We start from the raw sequence: 19,361 nt of genomic DNA, 5'->3' as shown, positions 1-19,361 counted from the left end.
CAAAATTCCATTTTTTTTTTCTAGTTTGGAGCATTTAATTCTGTGTGATAGAAAACACATCCAATTTCTACAGGTTACCCCTCAGGGGATTGCAAAAACACATCCAATTTCTACAGGTTATCCCCCAAGGGACTGCAATTCTCCCGGAGAGGTCCAATTTCTGAGAAATTGAAGAATTATGAAGGGTCCTAGAGATCATCTTGTCCAATGCCATACACCTCTGCAAGTCCCAGAGATTTCCCAGAAAAATCATGCTTCTGTTAAAGGTCATGAATTTCCCAGAGGGATCAAATCTTTTAGAATGTTACGCATTTCTCCAAGGGCCCCTCCTCAGAGAGCAGGAGGCCAGGGTCATGGCCTAAATCTCACTCTCTCCTTAGATTGATTCCTGAGCCCAGGGAAGCCAGAGCTGCCCAGGCTCCTCCTGAGACACTGTCACATTTCTTAAGTGTCCAGCCTTGCTCCTCCCACTGCTGACCACAAAGTCCATCTGAGGGTCATTCCGATCACTCCCATGTCACACTGAGGGACAGCTGGGGACGTCATGGGTTTGATGCCGCCTTACAGAAGTGTCCATAGAGGCTGGAGGAGGGCACAAGAAGCCCGAGCTCCTGCCAGCCCTCCTCACCCACTCCCTGGTTCACCACTTCCTGCAGCAAGTCCTCCCCAGTCCCGCCAGAGGGAGTCAGGTGCCCTGTGAAGCTCCCCCATCCACCCAGTGACCCTCTCTCCTCGCTGGGATATAATGGTCGGTGGCCTTGTCTCTGTCGCCCAGGAGACCATGAGCTCCCTGAAGGAGGGTCCAGGTCCCTATCATCTCTGTTCCCCCCGTCTCCTGGGGGTGAGCACAAGACAGGCTGACCTACCAAGGGAGGGAGGGAGGGAAGGAGCAAATGAGTGAAGGAAGGACCTCGGGTGCTGAGGGAAGTCAGAGGACTTCCAGCAGCATCCATGGGTGAGCAGCAGAAATGGCATCTCTGTGGCCGAGCTGAAATCACCCCTCAAGCTCTCTCCTCACAGAGTAGTGCTCTGACCATTGAGGACCCCCAGGGCCAGGGCAGCCGGGGGTGGCCCGCAGCTGACCAGGACACTTGCTCCCAATGCTGGCTCACCTTCAGCCCTCCTACCTTCTCCCCTCCCTGTATTTGGATCTCTGGGGCTTGCAGTCCCCAAACCCCGGTGGGAGTGGCACCAGTGTTCATCGACCCCCACACCCACCCCCGACTTAAAATCTGGGAGCTCCCCCCATGCCCAGACATGCCATGACCGTGTCCCCAGCCTCAGTGAGAGCCACATTCTGCTGAGGCCGTAAGACACAAGGTCAAGGGCACAGACCCTGGAATCAGCCATGCCCAGGCTCCCCTGGACAAGCTTGGAGCTTCAGGTTCATCCTCTCTGCAACAGGGCTGGTGAGGACTAAGGGAGATGGTGTGGGGAGGGTGTCAGGCAGGCAGGGGGCACAGGCAGTGGCCCGGGGAAGAGTAGCTGTGGTGACGGCTCTCACCCAGTCCAGAAGATGAAGTCTGGCTCTGGCTCGATCTCCTTCATGGCATAGATAGAGGAGTTGATGAGGATCCAGGGAGAATCGCAGAGGTAGTTGCCCCAGGGGCCTGCATTGGGCACCGGCTGGGAGCCAGCGGATGGGCACACCTGGAGGGGGTCTTCAGACACCTTGTAGTCCCGGTCAAGGTGCAGGTCAGAGACGTGCCAGAACTTCCCTGCAGGGGCAAGGAGACCCTGCTCAATGCAGGTCTCTCCCTGAGCCTGGATGTGGAGGGAGTCAAGGGAACCCTGGGCTGCGGGAAGGGAGCTTGCACAGGTAAAAGGAAGTTTTCTCCGAACCCAGGGCCTGGTTTTGCCCAGGGAGGCACTGAGCAGAGCAGAAAACAGGCTTGGTTCAGTCCCTGACCTCTGACCTTTGACAAAGCCCTTTCTATCTCCCCACCTCAGTGTCCCCAGCAGCAGCATGAGAGATGGACTGCGTGACCCTCAAGAATTCTTTGGGGGACTTCCCTGGTGGCACAGTGGTTAAGAATCCACCTGCCAATGAAGGGGACATGGGTTCAAGCCCTGTCCCAGGAAGATCCCGCATGCCGCAGAGCAACTAAGCCCATGCGCCACAACTACTGAGCCTGCGCTCTAGAGCCCTTGAGCCACAACAACTTAGCCCACGTGCCACAACTACTGAAGCCTGCACGCCTAGAGCCTGTGCTCCACAACAAGAGAAGCCACCGCAATGAGAAGCCCGCACAGCGCAAGAAAGAGTAACCCTCGCTTGCCGCAAGCAGAGAAAGCCCCCAACGAAGACCCAACGCTGCCAAAAATAAATAAATAAATAAATAAATAAATAAATAAATAAATAAATATTTTTTAAAAACCCCAAAACTCTTTGGGAGTTCTAAGCAGAGTGCTTGTTTTAAAGCAAAGGTGTGTTAAGCGCCCAGGCTCTGGAGCCACATACTAGCTGTGTGACTGTGAGCAAGTTGCTTCACCTCTCTGAGACCATAACTAGAGCCAAATCTTTTCACCAGGGAAATACATACAAAAATCTGACCTGGGAGAAGGCTGACACATCAAATGCATTGTAAGATCTTGCTGATCAATACCAGCAAAAACCTGGGGAATATGTGTGGAAATGGAGTTTACAAGTACGAGGCCAGAAAACAAGGAACGTAACTTCAGATTGGGTTGAGTTTCTTACTGTGGGTACACTTGTTAGTGACTCTGGATGCGGGGTAAAATGCCAAAAATCTCTGGTGTAATACAGAGAACGGAATCCAAAGAAACTGGCCACGTGGCGTGGCTTTATCATCTGCACTGAGCACAGGGCCTGGTGTAAGTGGTTTCGATGATGCTTGTTGAAGGAGAGCATTGAACAGGTTTGGTCTCTGCCCTAAATCCTGTTTCAGGCTAAAACACGGGTGAGGCCTGGAATTTCCTCACTCTCCACCATTGCTGTCACTTCCTCCTCCACTTCCTGTGTCACTCAGACTCAGAGCCAACAGTCAACACCCACCCCATCCCAGGAAAATGGGCCTGGGCCTGGGGGGTCCCGCTTTTGTTGCTTTCAGGGTTGGATTAGTCAGTCCCCCACTCCCTCAAGCCCTCCCTTCCCCACTCCTCGCCACAGGACCTTCAGTGGGGCTCTAAGGCCTGAAGGTAAAGTCTGGACCCTGATCTCACTCCTTGACTTTTCCTCCAGATGCTTCTGAGCTTTTGCCCACCTCTCCTGGTCTAAACCTCAATTCAGGAAAGGATCAAAAACTTGTTCACGGGACTTCCCTGGTGGCACAGTGGTTAAGAATCTGCCTGCCAATGCAGGGAACACGGGTTTGAGCCCTGGTCCAGGAAGATCCCACATGCCACGGAGCAGCTAAGCCCGTGCGCCACAACTACTGAGCCTGAGCGCCACAACTACTGAAGCCCACGTGCCTAGAGCCCATGCTCCACAACAAGAGAAGCCACCGCAACGAGAAGCCCACACACTGCCACAAAGAGCAGCCCCCACTCGCCGCAACTAGAGAAAGCCTGTGCACAGCAACGAAGACCCAACACAGCCAAAAATAAAATAAATAAATAAATTTATTTTAAAAAACACAAAAAACAAACGTTCACACTAAGTTGCAAATGACTGATCAAGCAAATCATGGTCCCTCCCATGGTCATTATATAGTCATCCTCACCACAGCCCTGAAGGGATTGATCATTATCCTCATTTTGCAGATAAGGAAACTAAGGTTCAGAGGTCAACATGCCTGAGATATCATGGTAAATGGTGGGGGTCCTCTGGCTCCCTATCCTCTCCCAGGAAGATGTGATTGCTAAGGGGGTAAAACCATTGCCTTTTATTTTAACTACGTCTTTTTGTAGATAGTCTATGCCTGCATTTTAATTTTTTACCCAAACTGAGAGTCTTTGTTTATAATGGGGGGAATTTAAACTTTTCACACAAATTGTGATCACTAATATATTTGAAATTACTTCTACAGAGGCAAAATCCTAAACCAGAGGAAAGAAAATAACCTCCCCATTTCAACTAGTAAATGGGTAGAGTTGGTGGACTTTCCCAAGCCTCTGCCAGAGGTGATGAGTGGGTCACACCTGCTTCCAAGCCTGAGGCCAGGCGAGGTTGGCAGTGGAAGCGAGAGGCCCTTGGCCCTTTTCTCTGGCACGTGGGTCCCTTGCCTTCTCTGCAGACCATGCAGAGACCATTCCCCTGCCTCAAGCCAGCTCTTTCTCAACTAACCACAGACATGGAGCAATTCTGCCCCTTTGACATCAGCCCTCAAAGTACTCAAAGTTCATTTCTCCACTTCAGAAACTCCTTGCCTGAGGCTCGTCAGCTGTTGGTTTGTCTCTTCCTGCAAGCTCTGGACTAGTCAGCATAGAACTGAAACTCCTTGCAGCCTCCCTCACACTTCCTATGACCTCTGAGTGCGTGCATGCATGTATGTGCATGTGTGTGTTCATGTGTGTGCATATGTGGGTGCATATGTGTGTGTGTGCTTTTTGTGTATGTATGTATATGTGTGTGCGTGGGTGCGTGCGTGCGTGCCCACGTCCTCAAAGACCTGACTTCAGGAGAAGCCAGTAGAGTGGAAAGAATGCCAGAGAGAGGGACTTCCCTGGTGGCGCAGTGGTTAAGAATCCGCCTGCCAATGCAGGGGACACGGGTTCGAGCCTTGGTCTGGGAAGATCCCACATGCCGCGGAGCGACTAAGCCCATGCGCCACAACTACTGAGCCTGCGCTCTAGAGCCCACAAGCCACAACTACTGAAGCCCGCGCGCCTAGAGCCCGTGCTCTGCAGCAAGAGAAGCCACCGCAATGAGAGGCCTGTGCACCGCAACGAAGAGTGGCCCCCGCTCACTGCAATTAAAAAGAAAGCCCACGCGTAACAACGAAGACCCAGTGCAGCCAAAAATAAGTAAATAAATAAATAATAAAAATTAAAAAGAAAAAGAAAAAGAATGGCAGAGAGAGCCAGAGATCCAGGCAGGGGCTCCACCTCAGGCTCCAGTCTCCTCGTTGTGGAGTCTGATCACAAAACCCTCCTCTGCTGCTTTGCCCAACCCCACCCACCCCCTCCCACCCCCTCTCCTCACAGGGCCTCTTTCCTGGCTCCCCTGCCACCTTCCCCAGTCCTCCCCAGGTCATCGCACGGCTGCTTTCTCCTCTTCATTCAGGCCTCAGCTTGAAGGTCACCTCCTCGGAGAAGCCTCCCCTGACTACCTTTGCTCAAGTTCCACTTCCTCCCACCCCTCTGGTCACTAGCTATGTGACTCCCCCAGTTTTATTTTCTTCAGAGCACTCTCACATATGAACTTATCTTGTTGGCTTGCTTGTCAGCCATCTTCCCCTTCTTCAGTGTCAGTCCCATGAGAGCACAAAGCCTGTCTTGTTCATCCCTGTGTCCTCAGCACCCAGAACAGTGCCTGGGATGTGGAAGACGCCCATATAGTTGATGAATGAGCAAGGCTGTGGGGAGGATGATTGGACTGGTAAGCCCTCAAAGAATGTTAGCCAGGTGCCCTTCACATGCTCATCTCATTTCATCCTTGCAACCATTCTGTGAGGTGGGATTCTTATGCCTATTTCACAGATGAGGAAACTGAGGCTCGAACCCAACCTCTCTGACTGCAAAGCTGAGACACAATGTTGGCTCAGAGCCCCCAGAAGGCTTTTATAATACATCTATGTTACCCATAAAAGATGGGAGCCACAGGCTTCTATGGAGTTGGTCACAGAACATGAGGAATTAAGCTCTAAATATCATGTCATGGAGAAGAGGATGGGCACATCCTGGAGAGGGAGGCAGGTTATTGGGTTTCTAATCCAGGCTCTTCCTTGTGTTGGCTGAGGACTCTGGGCAAGCCAGCTGGCCTGAGGGTGTTTGACGTCTGGCCTGCTTGTCTGTGAGCATCAAATAAGACAGTGAACAAGAAAGAGCTAGTCCAGAAGACTCTCAACACACCACTGTCCCTGGCAATTAACTCCCGGGCCAGGAGTGAGACTGGGAGGGTGTGGGGAGTTGGGCACTTTAACACTTTATCCTTTGGACCAGAGCTTCTCAAACATTACCACGCAGTTGCCTCACCTGGGGAATCTCATGAAAATTAAGATGTTTTCTATATTCATACTGCTTGGATATTTTACAGTAAGAAAGTATTCATATAATCTTTGAGTTTTAAGAAAAGGTATACCAATCTTAGCTGTCATTGTTATTCATTAATTATTGAGACTATGAATAAATTTAGCATCAAATCCAGTGAGAAGTTGAGGGCACAGACCTGGGTTGGAATTCCAGCTCCAGTGCCCACTAGCTGGGTGAACTTACTCTGTGCCTGTTTCCTCATCTGAAATGGGGACAACAGCGCCCCCCAGCTTTTATGGTTATTGTGAGGTTTAAAATGAGAGAATATGAGAATATGCGTAAGCACTCAGCAAAGCAAAGCAGCAGTTACTTTGAATTTGGTCCTTGGGGTGTCCTGAAAGTCCCCTTTCACCATGGAAGGGAGATGGGACCAGGGGAGTGGCTGTGTCCTTCCCCTGCCTGCCCCAGCGTCCCCTCTGCTGCCTCCTCTGCAGGAAAGTGCAGGTCTGGGGCCAGGACATTTGAAACAGAACAATGTGAAAACAGATCCTGTCCCCTCCTGGCTGGTCCTCCTTGAGCGGAGGACCGGTGGCACAGCACACCCTCTAGTTTTAATTCTGAGAGCTCATCTCTGCTCCCTGTGCCTGGGCAGGCAAAAGTCTCCTGGCCCTCCTCCTTCTTCACCAAAGGGGTCATCAGGCCCACCTTGTACACTGGGGACAACAGATACAGGGCCCGGGGCCTAATACTTTTGTAAGGCTCATGGAAATGTCTGAGACCTGAAAAAGAGTGCATTGCTTCCGAAGTTCAGAAAAAAACAAAAAAAAACTATGCTATCGAAACCAACAATCCACTTCAAATGCAATATTAAAAATGTCATTAAAAATCATATATATATATATATAAAATCATAGATAACGTGAGATACTTTTACTATGATTCATGATGGGGTGGAGGAGACTTGCAAAAATCATTCCTAAAGTCTAATAAGGTCTTTTTTTTTAAAATTTATTTATTTAATTTATTTATTTTTGACTGCGTTGGGTCTTCGTTGCTGCACACAGGCTTTCTCTAGTTGCGGTGAGTGGGGGTTACTCTTCGTTGCGGTGCACAGGTTTCTCATTGCAGTGGCTTCTCTTGTTGCAGAGAATGGGCTCTAGGCTCACGGGCTCAGTAGTTGTGACTTGCAGGCTCTAGAGTGCAGGCTCAGTAGTTATGGCACATGGGCTTAGTTGCTCCGCAACATGTGGGATCTTCCTGGACCAGGGCTTGAACCTGTGTCCCCTGTGTTGGCAGGTGGATTCTTAACCACTGCGCCACCACGGAAGCCCTAGAGTCTAATAAGGTCTTAAAGTGTCTGAAAGGTGAGTTTGCTTATGGTTGGAGACAAGAAAAGGAAGGCATTTATTTAGCACCTACTGAATGCCAGATGCTGTGCCAAGCCCTCTGTCTATGTAGTTTCACAACAAAATTAGAAATACATTCTATTATTATACCCATTTTACAGATGAGGAGACTGAGCTAGTTAGTGGCACACCTACGATTCATATTGTATCTAAACAGAAATGATCACGGTGCACTTTGCCACAAGCTAGCTGTGTGACCTTGGATGTTAAAAAAAAAAAAAAAATCCCTTAAACTTTTACAGCACGTTGCAGTGTAAGTGCATGATCTCACCTAACTATCATTTAATCTCTCCTCTGCTATTATCCTTATTTTACAGATAGTGAAATAGAGGCTCAAGGTCACATAGATATTAAAAGGTAGGATCTAGGCTTTCTGGCTTAAGGCAATGGATTGTTTTTGAAACGGCATGCGTGAAATTTGGACTCAGGGAAATCTTGTTTTGAATCCTGGCTCCTCCACGGGTGATGGCAACTTGAACAAGAGATTTCCTCAGCTGAGCCTCAGTTTCCTCATCTGTAAAATGGGGATAACAATGCTAGTAGCAAAGGGGTGGATGTCCGGATGAAAGGAGTAATCTCATATGGAGCACGTGACTATGGAGTGGACAAGCCAGCCTGAGTGCTTAATCCCTGGGATACTCTGCCCCTTGGGCCTCAGTTTTTCTTCTCCTCTGGAGCCTCTGTTTCCTCAAGTGTAAGATTCAAGTATTGCACAAAGGTTATCTGAAGGCCCTGCCAGTGATTCCATGACTTTTGTCTGTTATGTGTATAACCCACCATAAAGTGATGTTGGTCCCCAGTTCAGTCCTTCGGTTTTTCTGTTTGTTTGATTTTTGGTTTTTGATTTTGTGTTTTACAATAGGTCCTTGTTGGTTATCTATTTTAAATATAGCAATGTGTACGTGTCAATCCCAAACTCCCAATCTATCCCTCCCCCGCCACGGTTCCCCCCGGTTCCCCCCTGGTAACCACAAGTTCGTTCTCTAAGTCTGAGTCTGTTTTGTAAATAAGTTCATTTGTATGTTGTTGTTTTTTTTTTAGATTCAGATCAGTCCTTCGTTTTTGACACTAAGCGATAACCCCAAACACTTCAGTTATAACTCCTCCTCTGTAAACCACTACCCTCCAAAACACAGAGGGTTCACTTGTTAAAACCAACATTTCCTAACCCCTTGTGTTATCTGCATGGATTGCCCTCTCCTCACAGCAGCTCCACGAGGCAGACTCATTGTTCTTGGGGGAAATGTTTTCCTACCATGCGGGCCCATACTGAAAGGACTTGTGGGTTTCTCTGCAGTTAGAGGCTGAGGGATAAATGCAGTGCTGTCTCGGGCTTGTGTGGGAGCAGACAAAGCCAGCAAGCTGGTGCCCCACCCAAGCTCCTGACTAAGGATGGTGGAGGGAGAATCCCCACCGTTGGGTTTTTTTTTTTTTTAATTTATTTATTTTTGGCGGCGTTGGGTCTTTGTTGCTGTGTGCGGGCTTTCTCCAGTTGTGGAGAGCGGGGGCTACTCTTCATTGCGGTGCACAGGCTTCTCATTGTCGTGGCCTCTCTTGTAGTGGAGCACGGGCTCTAGGCGCGCGGGCTCAGTAGTTGTGGCTTGCGAGCTCTAGAGCACAGGCTCAGTAGTTGTGGCACACGGGCTTAGTTGCGTCGCAACATGTGGGATCTTCCCGGACCAGGGCTCAAACCTGTGTCCCCTGCATTGGCAGGCGGATTCTTAACCACTGCACCACCAGGGAAGCCCATAGAATCCCCACGGTTTTATGCAAAGCAGGGATGACTGCTATCTGATTTGGTGTCTCAAAGGTCTGCACTTCAGGAAGAGACTCGGATTCTGAAAAATCTTACAGGTGCTGTGGAATTCTTTTTAAATTTAATTCCATTTTTAGATTATAGACGTATACATTCCAGAAAGTTTGGAGAAAAGGGAAAAAAAAAATAGTACCTATAAAACCCACCATCCCAAGAGGAGCCATCAAAGGGCATGATGGATAAAGTGGCTGAGTACCGACTTGGTCTTGCCACTTCCCAGCTGTGGGATCTTGGGCGGGTGTTGTGTCCCCTCTGAGTCTCATTTTCCTCATCTGCAAAATGGATATAATGGTAATAGTACCTACTTTACAGGGACTATAAAAATCAAAGGAGGTTTTTTCATTTCATTTTTCAAATAGGTTTTAAAAGGACAACATATGTCAAGCACCAAGCACAAGCATGGTGTATCATAAGTGCTCAGAAAATAAATGTTAGCACTTCTTGGCTATTTTCCTTACTGTTGTTTGTGTGATTTTATTTATTTTTTTTAAATTATTTATTTATTTATTTACTTACTTGGTTGCAGAGGGTCTTAGTTGCGGCAGGAGGGCTCCTTAGTTGCGGCTCACTGGCTCCTTAGTTGCAGCATGTGGGCTTCTTAGTTGCGGCACACAGGCTCCTTAGTTGTGGCATGTGAACTCCTAGTTGCGGCATGTGGGATCTAGTTCCCTGACCAGGGATCGAACCTGGACCCCCTGAATTGGGAGTGCGGAGCCTTATCTACTGTGCCACCAGGGAGGTCCCTCTTTGTGTGTTTTTATATAACATTATTTTATAAACAGATTGAAGATGTACAGCCGGGGTTCATGTCCAGGCTCAGACACTTAACTAGATGTGTGACCTTGAGTGAGTTATTTAACTTCTCTAAGGCTCAGTTTCCTTGCTGATAATCCCTACTTCACAAGGCTGTTGTGAGGATATCATGTAAAAATTTTAGCAGTGCCTGCTACATAGTAAGTACTTAATAAATGTTACTTAATATTTTCAATTTATGGTATTATCTTGAAACTTTTCTGTCTGGTGGTTTTACCATAATCTATTCAGCTATTCTATTGCTGTTAGCATTTTCCACTATTATAAACAACACTGCAATAAACATCTTAGTGCCTTTGGTGGCAGGGGAGATTCTTTTTAACCACTAAGACCCTGGGCTTGGGAAGGGGGTGCCTGCTGGCGTTTGGATTTCTAAGAAAACATATTTAAAAGTGAAACAGTGAGGGGGTGGAGATACTTTCAATCATTCCTAAGTCTCCAGTCAGACTGGCAGGGCCCTGAGTCCCCCAGAAGGGAACAGGGTCTCTGTGTCCAAGTAGACGGAGGACGGCCACTCTTGGTCTTCTCCCAAGCAGTCACCCTCCCAGGGAATGACACGTCCTCTCAGGGCATGTCCCAAATCAAACCGCCCTCTCCTCCTCCCGCATCTCAGCAAATGACAACCCCGTCCTTCCAGCTGCTGATACAAAAACCTTGGAGTCGCCTCTGAGTCCTCCTTCTCTCACACCCTCCATCTGTCAACAAGTCTTTTTTTTTTTTAATTTTATTTATTTTTGGCTGCGTTGGGTCTTCGTTGCTGCACACAGGCTTTCTCTAGTTGTGGCGAGTGGGGGCTACTCTTTGTTGCGGTGCCCGGGCTTCTCATGTTGCAGAGCACGGGCTCAAGGCACGTGGGCTTCAGTAGTTGTGGCATGTGGGCTCGGTAGCTGTGGCTTGCAGGTGCTAGAGCACAGGCTCAGTAGTTGTGGCTCACGGGCTTAGTTGCTCCGCGGCATGTGGGATCTTCCTGGACCGGGGCTCGAACCCATGTCCCCGGCATTGGCAGGTGGATTCTTAACCACTGCGCCACCAGGGAAGTCCTGTCAGCAAGTCTTGTCCTGAGTCAGACCATCTCCCAGCAGCCCTCCTCTCCCTGGATGATGGCAGTAGCCTCGTCACTGGTTTTGCTCCTTCTCCTTTACCAGGATGCGCAGCCATCCCAGTTTGCCCAAGACTGAGGGACTGCCAAGACACCCAACTTTAAGTGCTAAAACCAGGAAAGTCTCAGGCAAACTGAGGTCACTTGCTCACCCCACCTTTACCCCATCACAGGCGCTTCTCCGTACAACAGCCCAAGGGTCCTTTTAAACTCACACAAATCAGATCACATCACAGCTCTGTCCCAAACCCTCTAAGGATGTCCCATTTCACTCTGAGTTCTTAAAATTGTCTACAGGTTTATACATGAGCTGCCACCAGCGCCCCCTACCCCGTAACCCCTGACATCCCTCCCCACACCCTCCCCGTCCTCTCTGCTCCAGCCAGCTGGCCTCAGGCTCTTCCTCACACACGTCGCCTGTGCGTCCCGCTCAGGGCCTGTGCACTTTCTGTCCTATCCTGCTGGAATGTTCTTCTCCTGGACGTCCACATGGCTCTCTCCTTTGCTGCCTTAAATCTCTGGCCAAATGTCACTTTATTCGACAGCTCTTCTCTGGCTATCCCTTAAGTATCTCCCCCCGCCACCCTCTCCACTCCTTTATTCTGCTTTATTATTCTCCATAACACTTGTTATTTCCTGGAATATGTATTTCTTTGTTCATGTGTCTTTCAGAGGTTTCTCCGGAGGTGAAGGAATGCTTCACCAGGTCTGGGACTTTTGTTTATTTCTGCCGCGTCCCTGGTTCCTAGAATAGTGCATGACATATTTTTTGGTTTAAAATAATGTTTTTATTGCCCAGGACATTCTTTTTCTTGTGTCTTGATTTTTTGTTGTTGTTTGTTTGCTTGTTTGTTTTTGTTTTCTTTTTTAATAACTATAAATTCAAGCTTAGGAAAGATTGTCTTTGTCTTGAAAAACAACAAATTTTTTGGTTTTTTTTTAATTTATTATTTATTGGCTGCGTCAGGTCTTAGTTGAGGCATGCGGGATCTTTGGTTGCGGTGCGCAGGCTTCTCTCTAGTTGTGGCATGCAGGTTTTTCTTTCTCTAGTTGTGGCACGCAGGCTCCAGGGCACATGGGCTCTGTAGTTTGTGGCACGCGGGCTTCTCTAGTTGAGGCGCGGGAGCTCAGTAGTTGTGGCGCGTGGGTTTAGTTGCCCTGCAGCAGGTGGGATCTTAGTTCCCCGACCGAGGATCAAACCTGCATTCCCTGCATTGGAAGGCGGATTCTTTACCACTGGACCACCAGGGAAGTCCCAAACAACAAAGTTTTTATATCATTTGCTAACCTGATCTTGTTGTTGTTGTTGTTGTTTTTAACATCTTTATTGGCATATAATTGCTTTACAATGTTGTGTTAGTTGCTGCTGTATAACAAAGTGAATCAGCTATATGTATACATATATCCCCATATCCCCTCCCTCTTGCGTCTCCCTCCGACCCTCCCTATCCCACCCCTCTAGGTGGTCACAAAGCACAGAGCTGATCTCCCTGTGCTATGCAGCTGTTTCCCACTAGCTATCTATTTTACATTTGGTAGTGTATATATGTCCACGCCACTCTGTCACTTCGTCCCAGCTTACCCTTCCCCCTCCCCATGTCCACAAGTCCATTCTCTATGTCTGCACCTTTATTCCTGTCCTGCCGCTAGGTTCTTCAGGACCGTTTTTTTTTAGATTCCGTATATATGTGTTAGCATATGGTATTTGTTTTTCTCTTTCTGACTTACTTCACTCTGTATGATAGTCTCTAGGTCCACCCACCTCACCACAAATAACTCAATTTCGTTTCTTTTTATGGCTGAGTAATATTCCATTGTATATATGTGACACACCTTCTTTATCCATTCATCTGTTGATGGACACTTAGGTTGCTTCCATGTCCTGGCTATTGTAAATAGTGCTGCAATGAACATTGTGGTACATGTCTCTTTTTGAATTATGGTTTTCTCAGGATATATGCCCAGTAGTGGGATTGCTGGGTCATATGGTAGTTCTATTTTTAGTTTTTGAAGGAACCTCCATACTGTTCTCCATAGTGGCTGTATCAATTTACATTCCCACCAACAGTGCAAGAGGGTTCCATTTTCTCCACACCCTCTCCAGCATTTATTGTTCGTAGATTTTCTGATGATGCCCATTCTGACTGGTGTGAGGTGATACGTCATTGTGGTTTTGATTTGCATTTCTCTAATGATTAGTGATGTTGAGCATCCTTTCATGTGTCTGTTGGCAATCTGCATATCTTCTTTGGAGAAATGTCTGTTTAGGTCTTCTGCCCATTTTTGGATTGGGTTGTTTGTTTTTTTGATATTCAGCTGCATGAGCTGCTTGTATATTTTGGCGATTAATCCTTAGTCAGTTCCTTCGTTTGCAAATATTTTCTCCCATTACGAGGGTTGTCTTTTCGTCTTGTTTATGGTTTCCTTTGCTGTGCAAAAGCTTTTAAGTTTCATTAGGTCCCATTTGTTTATTTTTGTTTTTATTTCCATTTCTCAAGGAGGTGGGTCAAAAAGGATCTTGCTGTGATTTATATCATGGAGTGTTCTGGGTATGTTTTCCTCTAAGAGTTTTATAGTGTCTGGCCTTACATTTAGGTCTTTAATCCATTTTGAGTTTATTTTTGTTTATGGTGTTAGGGAGTGTTCTAATTTCACTCTTTTACATGAAGCTGTGCAGTTTTCCCAGCACCACTTATTGAAGAGGCTGTCTTTTCTCCATTGTATATTCTTGCCTCCTTTGTCAAAGATAAGGTGACCATATGTGTGTGGGTTTATGTCTGGGCTTTCTAGCCTGTTCCATTGATCTATATTTCTGTTTTTGTGCCAGTACCATACTGTCTTGATCACTGTAGCTTTGTAGTATGGTCTAAAGTCAGGGAGTCTGATTCCTCCAGCTCCGTTTTTCTTTCTCAAGATTGCTTTGGCTATTCGGGGTCTTTTGTGTTTCCATACAAATTGTGAAATTTTTTGTTCTAGTTCTGTGAAAAATGCCATTGGTAGTTTGATAGGGATTGCATTGAATCTGTAGATTGCTTTGGGGAGTATAGTCATTTTCACAATGTTGATTCTTCCAATCCAAGAACATGGTATGTCGCTCCATCTGTTTGTATCATCTTTAATTTCTTTCATCAGTATCTTATAGTTTTCTGCATACAGGTCTTTTGTTTCCTTGAGTAAGTTTATTCCTAGGTATTTTATTCTTTTAGTTGCAATGGTAAATGGGAGTGTTTCTTTAATTTCTCTTTCAGATTTTTCATCATTAGTGTATAGGAATGCAAGAGATTTCTGTGCATTAATTTTGTATCCTTCAACTTTACCAAATTCATTGATTAGCTCTAGTGGTTTTCTTGTAGCATCTTTAGGATTCTCTATGTATAGTATCATGTCATCTGCAAACAGTGACAGTTTTACTTCTTCTTTTCTGATTTGGATTCCTTTTATTTCTTTTTCTTCTCTGATTGCTGTGGCTAAAACTTCCAAACTATGTTGAATAATAGTGGTGAGAGTGGGCAACCTTGTCTTGTTACTGATTTTAGAGGAAATGGTTTCAGTTTTTCACCATTAAGAAGGATGCTGGATGTGGGTTTGTCATATATGGCCTTTATTATGTTGAGGTAAGTTCCCTCTATCCTACTTTCTGGAGGGTTTTTATCATAAATAGGTGTTGAATTTTGTCAAAAGCTTTTTCTGCATCTATTGAGATGATCATATGGTTTTTCTCCTTCAGTTTGTTAATATGGTTTATCACATTGATTGATTTGTGTATATTGAAGAATCCTTGCATCCCTGGGATAAATCCCACTTGATCATGGTGTATCATCCTTTTAATGTGCTGTTGGATTCTGTTTGCTAGTATTTTGTTGAGGATTTTTGCATCTATGTTCATCAGTGATACTAGCCTGTAGTTTTCTTTTTTGTGTGACATCTTTGTCTGGTTTTGGTGTCAGGGTGATGGTGGCCTTGTAGAATGAGTTTGAGAGTGTTCCTCCCTCTGCTATATTTTGGAAGAGTTTGAGAAGGATAGGTGTTAGCTCTTCTCTAAATGTTTGATAGAATTCACCTGTGAAGCCATCTGGTTCTGGGCTTTTGTTTGTTGGAAGATTTTTAATCACAGTTTCAATTTCAGTGCTTGTGATTTGTCTGTTTATATTTTCTATTTCTTCCTGGTTCAGTCTTGGAAGGTTGTGTTTTTCTAAGAATTTGTCCATTTCTTCCAGGTTGTCCATTTTATTGGCATATAGTTGCTTGTGGTAATCTCTCATGATCCTTTGTATTTCTGCAGTGTCAGTTGTTATTTCTCCTTTTTCATTTCTAATTCTATTGATTTGAGTCTTCTCCCTTTTTTTCTTGATGAGTCTGGCTAACTGATCTCGTTTTAAGAGAGAGATAGGAGTTATCTTGCAAGGGTAAAATTTATACCATGAATGATGTAGGTCAAAGCCTGGTGGTACTAAGACCTACATTGTTGACAAAATTATAATCTGCTGGTGGCATTTGCGGAAAAGAAGCCCTTGCAAATTTCTAAACAACAGTAAACTCTGTTAGGAAATTCTAAAGTGTTTTATAGGTCAAAAAGGGAATGAGGGTACTTCCCTGGTGGTGCAGTGGTTAAGACTCTGCACTCCCAATGCAGGGGGCCTGGGGTTCGACCCCTGGTCAGAGAACTAGATCCCACATGTATGCTGCAACTAAGAGTTCACATGCCACAACTAAGGAGCCAGCATGCTGCAACTAAGGAAGCCTGCGAGCTGCAACTAAGGAGCCCGCCTGCCGCAACTAAGACCCAGCATAAATAAATAAATAAATAAATAAATAAATAAATAAATAAATAAATAAATAAATAAATAATTTTTTAAGAAAGGGAATGAGGTTAGTAAAATGCCTCAACAGAGTTTGAATAAAATACTGGATTTGAGAGCTACTCAACCAATATTTTTTGAATGAATTCATGAATCTTCCTGCCACCTTCTACCTCTACCAACTGGCTGGCTCTTACGTACCCACACCTCTGAACAATGTCAATGTCCCTCCTGTGGCCAGCTGTCACCCCCACTTAAAATCTCAGGCTCAAACAGCACCTCCACCACCCACTAACCCTCTCACCCAGCCTCCCCCACCTAGCTCCCTGCCTTGCTAGTTTTATCAGCATTTTCAGCTTTCTCTGAGCAGCTTCCAGCAGCCCTAGACCCTGAGTTCATAGTACCAAACAGGGAGATCACAGGCATTCGCAGTGCCTACCTTGTCCAGCCCTGGTGACTCCCCAGTGGGCCAGGAAAATCAGCAGCTCGGGCAGCCTCATCCTGGGGGCTCGCCTCATGGGAGCCATCGGGTTCTCCTGGAGCAAGTGTTCGAGCCACAGGCTTCCCAACTAGGTGTTGGTGGCCACGCACCAGAGCAGAACTTCCTGTCCTGTCACTGAGTGTTCCCAGACAGTGGAGGCATTTGGGTCCTCTGACTTTTCTTCCTGTGCGCAGCAGGGTGTGAGCAGGGTTTGCCCAAGGAGCTGTACCTGCCAGGACTTTGGACTCTCAAGTAGGAAGCAGCACCAGTCCCGCCAGTTCCTCAGAGAATGTTGGTACAGCCAGCAACTGGATTCTCCAAGAAACTCACTCAACCCCACCCAATGACAGGCAAATAACTACTTTTGAAGCTTTCATGTTGCCCCACCCCAGCAGAACAAACATACCGTATAAAATGTCAGGCCTTTGCCATCAAAGGAACATAACTGCTTGTTGGAGATCAAGATGCTTGACCACAAACGAACCAAGACTAAGAGTCATCTGCTCATTTATGCTGGAAACCATGTCCCATGGAGATAGAGGGGACCCAAGGCCACTCTGCCCTCAAGAGGGAGAAGTAAGCCCCTGGACTGCCGTTCAGTGTATTAGGTGGCTTGACAAGCCCAGAGGAGGGAGCTAACCCTCTGAGGAAAGTGAGAAGGCTTTCTGGGAGGAGGTGACACAGGCTTCATCTCTTCTTTCATTATGGAAATTGACAAACATAAATAAAAGTAGAGAGAATAGTGTAAGGAACCCCCAGTACCCATCCTCCAGCAACAGCAGTTAGGAACTCATGGCCAATCTTACTTCAGCTGTACCCCCACCCCAACCCCGATGGATTATTTTAAAGTCAAGTCCAGAGATCATATCATTTTGCCCATAAACACTTTAGTATATATCTCTAAAAGATAAGGATTCTCTTTTTCTAACCCAATGATAATACCATAGCAGATCTAGAAAATAATAATGTTGCCAACCTGGGATCCCTGGACTCTTCAATCAACAGAAATTCATAAGAGACTGGATGAGAATTTCAGGCAAGGCTTTACTGGGACTCGTGCTGCAGCATGAGGGAGGAAAACAAGAAACAGGTGCCCTTGCTTGCGCTCCAAGGAGGAGGGCTGGCTCTTTAAATGGGATGAGGGTAGGGGCGGATCAGTGGGTCGGGCTGGAGGGGTGGTTAGATGATCTGCCCATCCCTTGGTGGTGCTATGTGTGGGGATCATGCATAGTACCCTGCTTTTGCTCCCAGCACCTCAGAAGTGGCAGTTGGTTTGTGGCCTTTTTGTATCTTATTGTTCATAATTGCCCCAACTGCTCATGTTTGCAGGTGTTTTTAGCCCCTTATAGGTTCTTTGTCTTCTGTTGCTCAAGGAGACATTTGCCCTGGTGCAAGTGAAAGCACTCCCATAGAGGGTCCCAGGTCCCAGCCTATCTCAATAGTAATTCCTTACTACCACCAGGTAGATACTTGGTCAATGTTTAAACTTCCCTGATTGTCTCATAGTACTTTTTTTTTACAATTGGTTTGTTCAAATCAGGATCCAAACCAGGTCCACACATTGCATGCGGTTGATGTGTGTCTTAAGCCTCTCTTTAATGTTAGGCCTCTCTCCCTCCCCGCTTTTGCTTGTTCTTTGTCAGTGGAACCAGGTCATTTGTCCTATGAAATTTCCCACATTCTGGAGTATTTGGCTGATTGTTTCTTCGTGGTATCATTTAAGTTAGTCTTCTGTCCCCCATATTTCCTATAAACTGGTAGTTAGATCTAGAGGCTTGATGACATTTAGATTTGATTTTTTTTGGCAAGATGACGTCTCATGTGGTCTTGTGTCCTACCTGCTGCATTGCATTGCAAGGCACATAATTGTATGCTTGTCCCACCAGCTTAATCTTAACATACAGGCATACCTCGGAGATATCGCGGGTTCAGTTTCAGACCACCACGATAAAGCGAATATCAAAATAAAGCAAGTCACGGACTTCCCTGGTGGCGCAGTGGTTAAGAATCCACCTGCCAATGCAGGGGACACGGGTTCGAGCCCTGGTCCGGGAAGATACCACATGCCATGGAGCAACTAAGCCCATACGCCACAGCTACTGAGCCTGTGCTCTAGAGTCCGTGAGCTACAACTACTGAGCCCATGAGCCACAACTACTGAAGCCCACGTGCCTAGAACCCGTGCTCCGCAACAAGAGAAGCCACCGCAATGAGAAGCCCGTGCACCACAACGAAGAGAAGCCCCCACTCACCGCAACTAGAGAAAGCCCACGCGCAGCAACGAAGACCCAGCACAGCCAAAAATAAATAAATAAATAAATTTATTAAAAAATAAAAAAAATAAAAAAATAAAGCCACATGAATTTTTTTGTTTCCCAGTGCATGTAAAAGTTATGTTTACACTATACTGTAGTCTACTAAGTGTGCAATAGCATTATGTTTAAAAAATGTACATGCCTTAATTTAAAAATATTTTATTGCTAAAAAATGCTAACCATCATTTGAGCCTTCAGTGGGTCGTAATCTCTTTGCTGGAGGAGGATCTTGCCTCCATGTTGATGGCTGCTGACTGATCAGGGTGGTGGATGCTGAAGGCTGGGGTGGCTGTGGACATTTCTTCTTATTTATTTATTTATTGTTGGCTGTGTTGGGTCTTCGTTGCTGCATGCAGACTTTCTCTAGTTGCAGCGAGTGGGGACTACTCTTCGTTGCCCTGCGTGGCCTTCTCATTGCGGTGGCCTCTCTTGTTGCAGAGCACAGGCTCTAGGCACACAAGCTTCAGTAGTTGTGGCACGTGGGCTCAGTAGTTGTGGCACACGGGCTTAGTTGCTCCGCCGCATGTGTAATCTTCCTG

At 46.5% G+C, this 19,361-nt stretch overlaps 1 protein-coding gene across 1 annotated transcript in view; it reads right to left on the bottom strand.

Annotated features, from left to right (window-relative positions):
• Positions 1-16,553, bottom strand: part of SMPDL3B (sphingomyelin phosphodiesterase acid like 3B) — a 28,437-nt gene extending 11,884 nt beyond the window's left edge. The window contains exons 1-2 of the mRNA XM_068537520.1: positions 16,466-16,553; positions 1,505-1,796 (exon numbers count right to left, since the gene is read on the bottom strand). Coding sequence (XP_068393621.1) covers positions 1,505-1,796; positions 16,466-16,553 — 380 coding nt within the window. The remainder of the gene's footprint in view (positions 1-1,504; positions 1,797-16,465) is intronic.
• Between the last annotated feature and the right edge of the window lie 2,808 nt (positions 16,554-19,361).

The sequence above is a fragment of the Eschrichtius robustus genome, chromosome 3 (genome assembly GCF_028021215.1).
Source record: "Eschrichtius robustus isolate mEscRob2 chromosome 3, mEscRob2.pri, whole genome shotgun sequence".
NCBI lineage: Eukaryota > Metazoa > Chordata > Mammalia > Artiodactyla > Eschrichtiidae > Eschrichtius > Eschrichtius robustus.
Note: the sequence above shows the minus strand (reverse complement) of the source record. Positions and strands in the feature narration are given on the sequence as shown.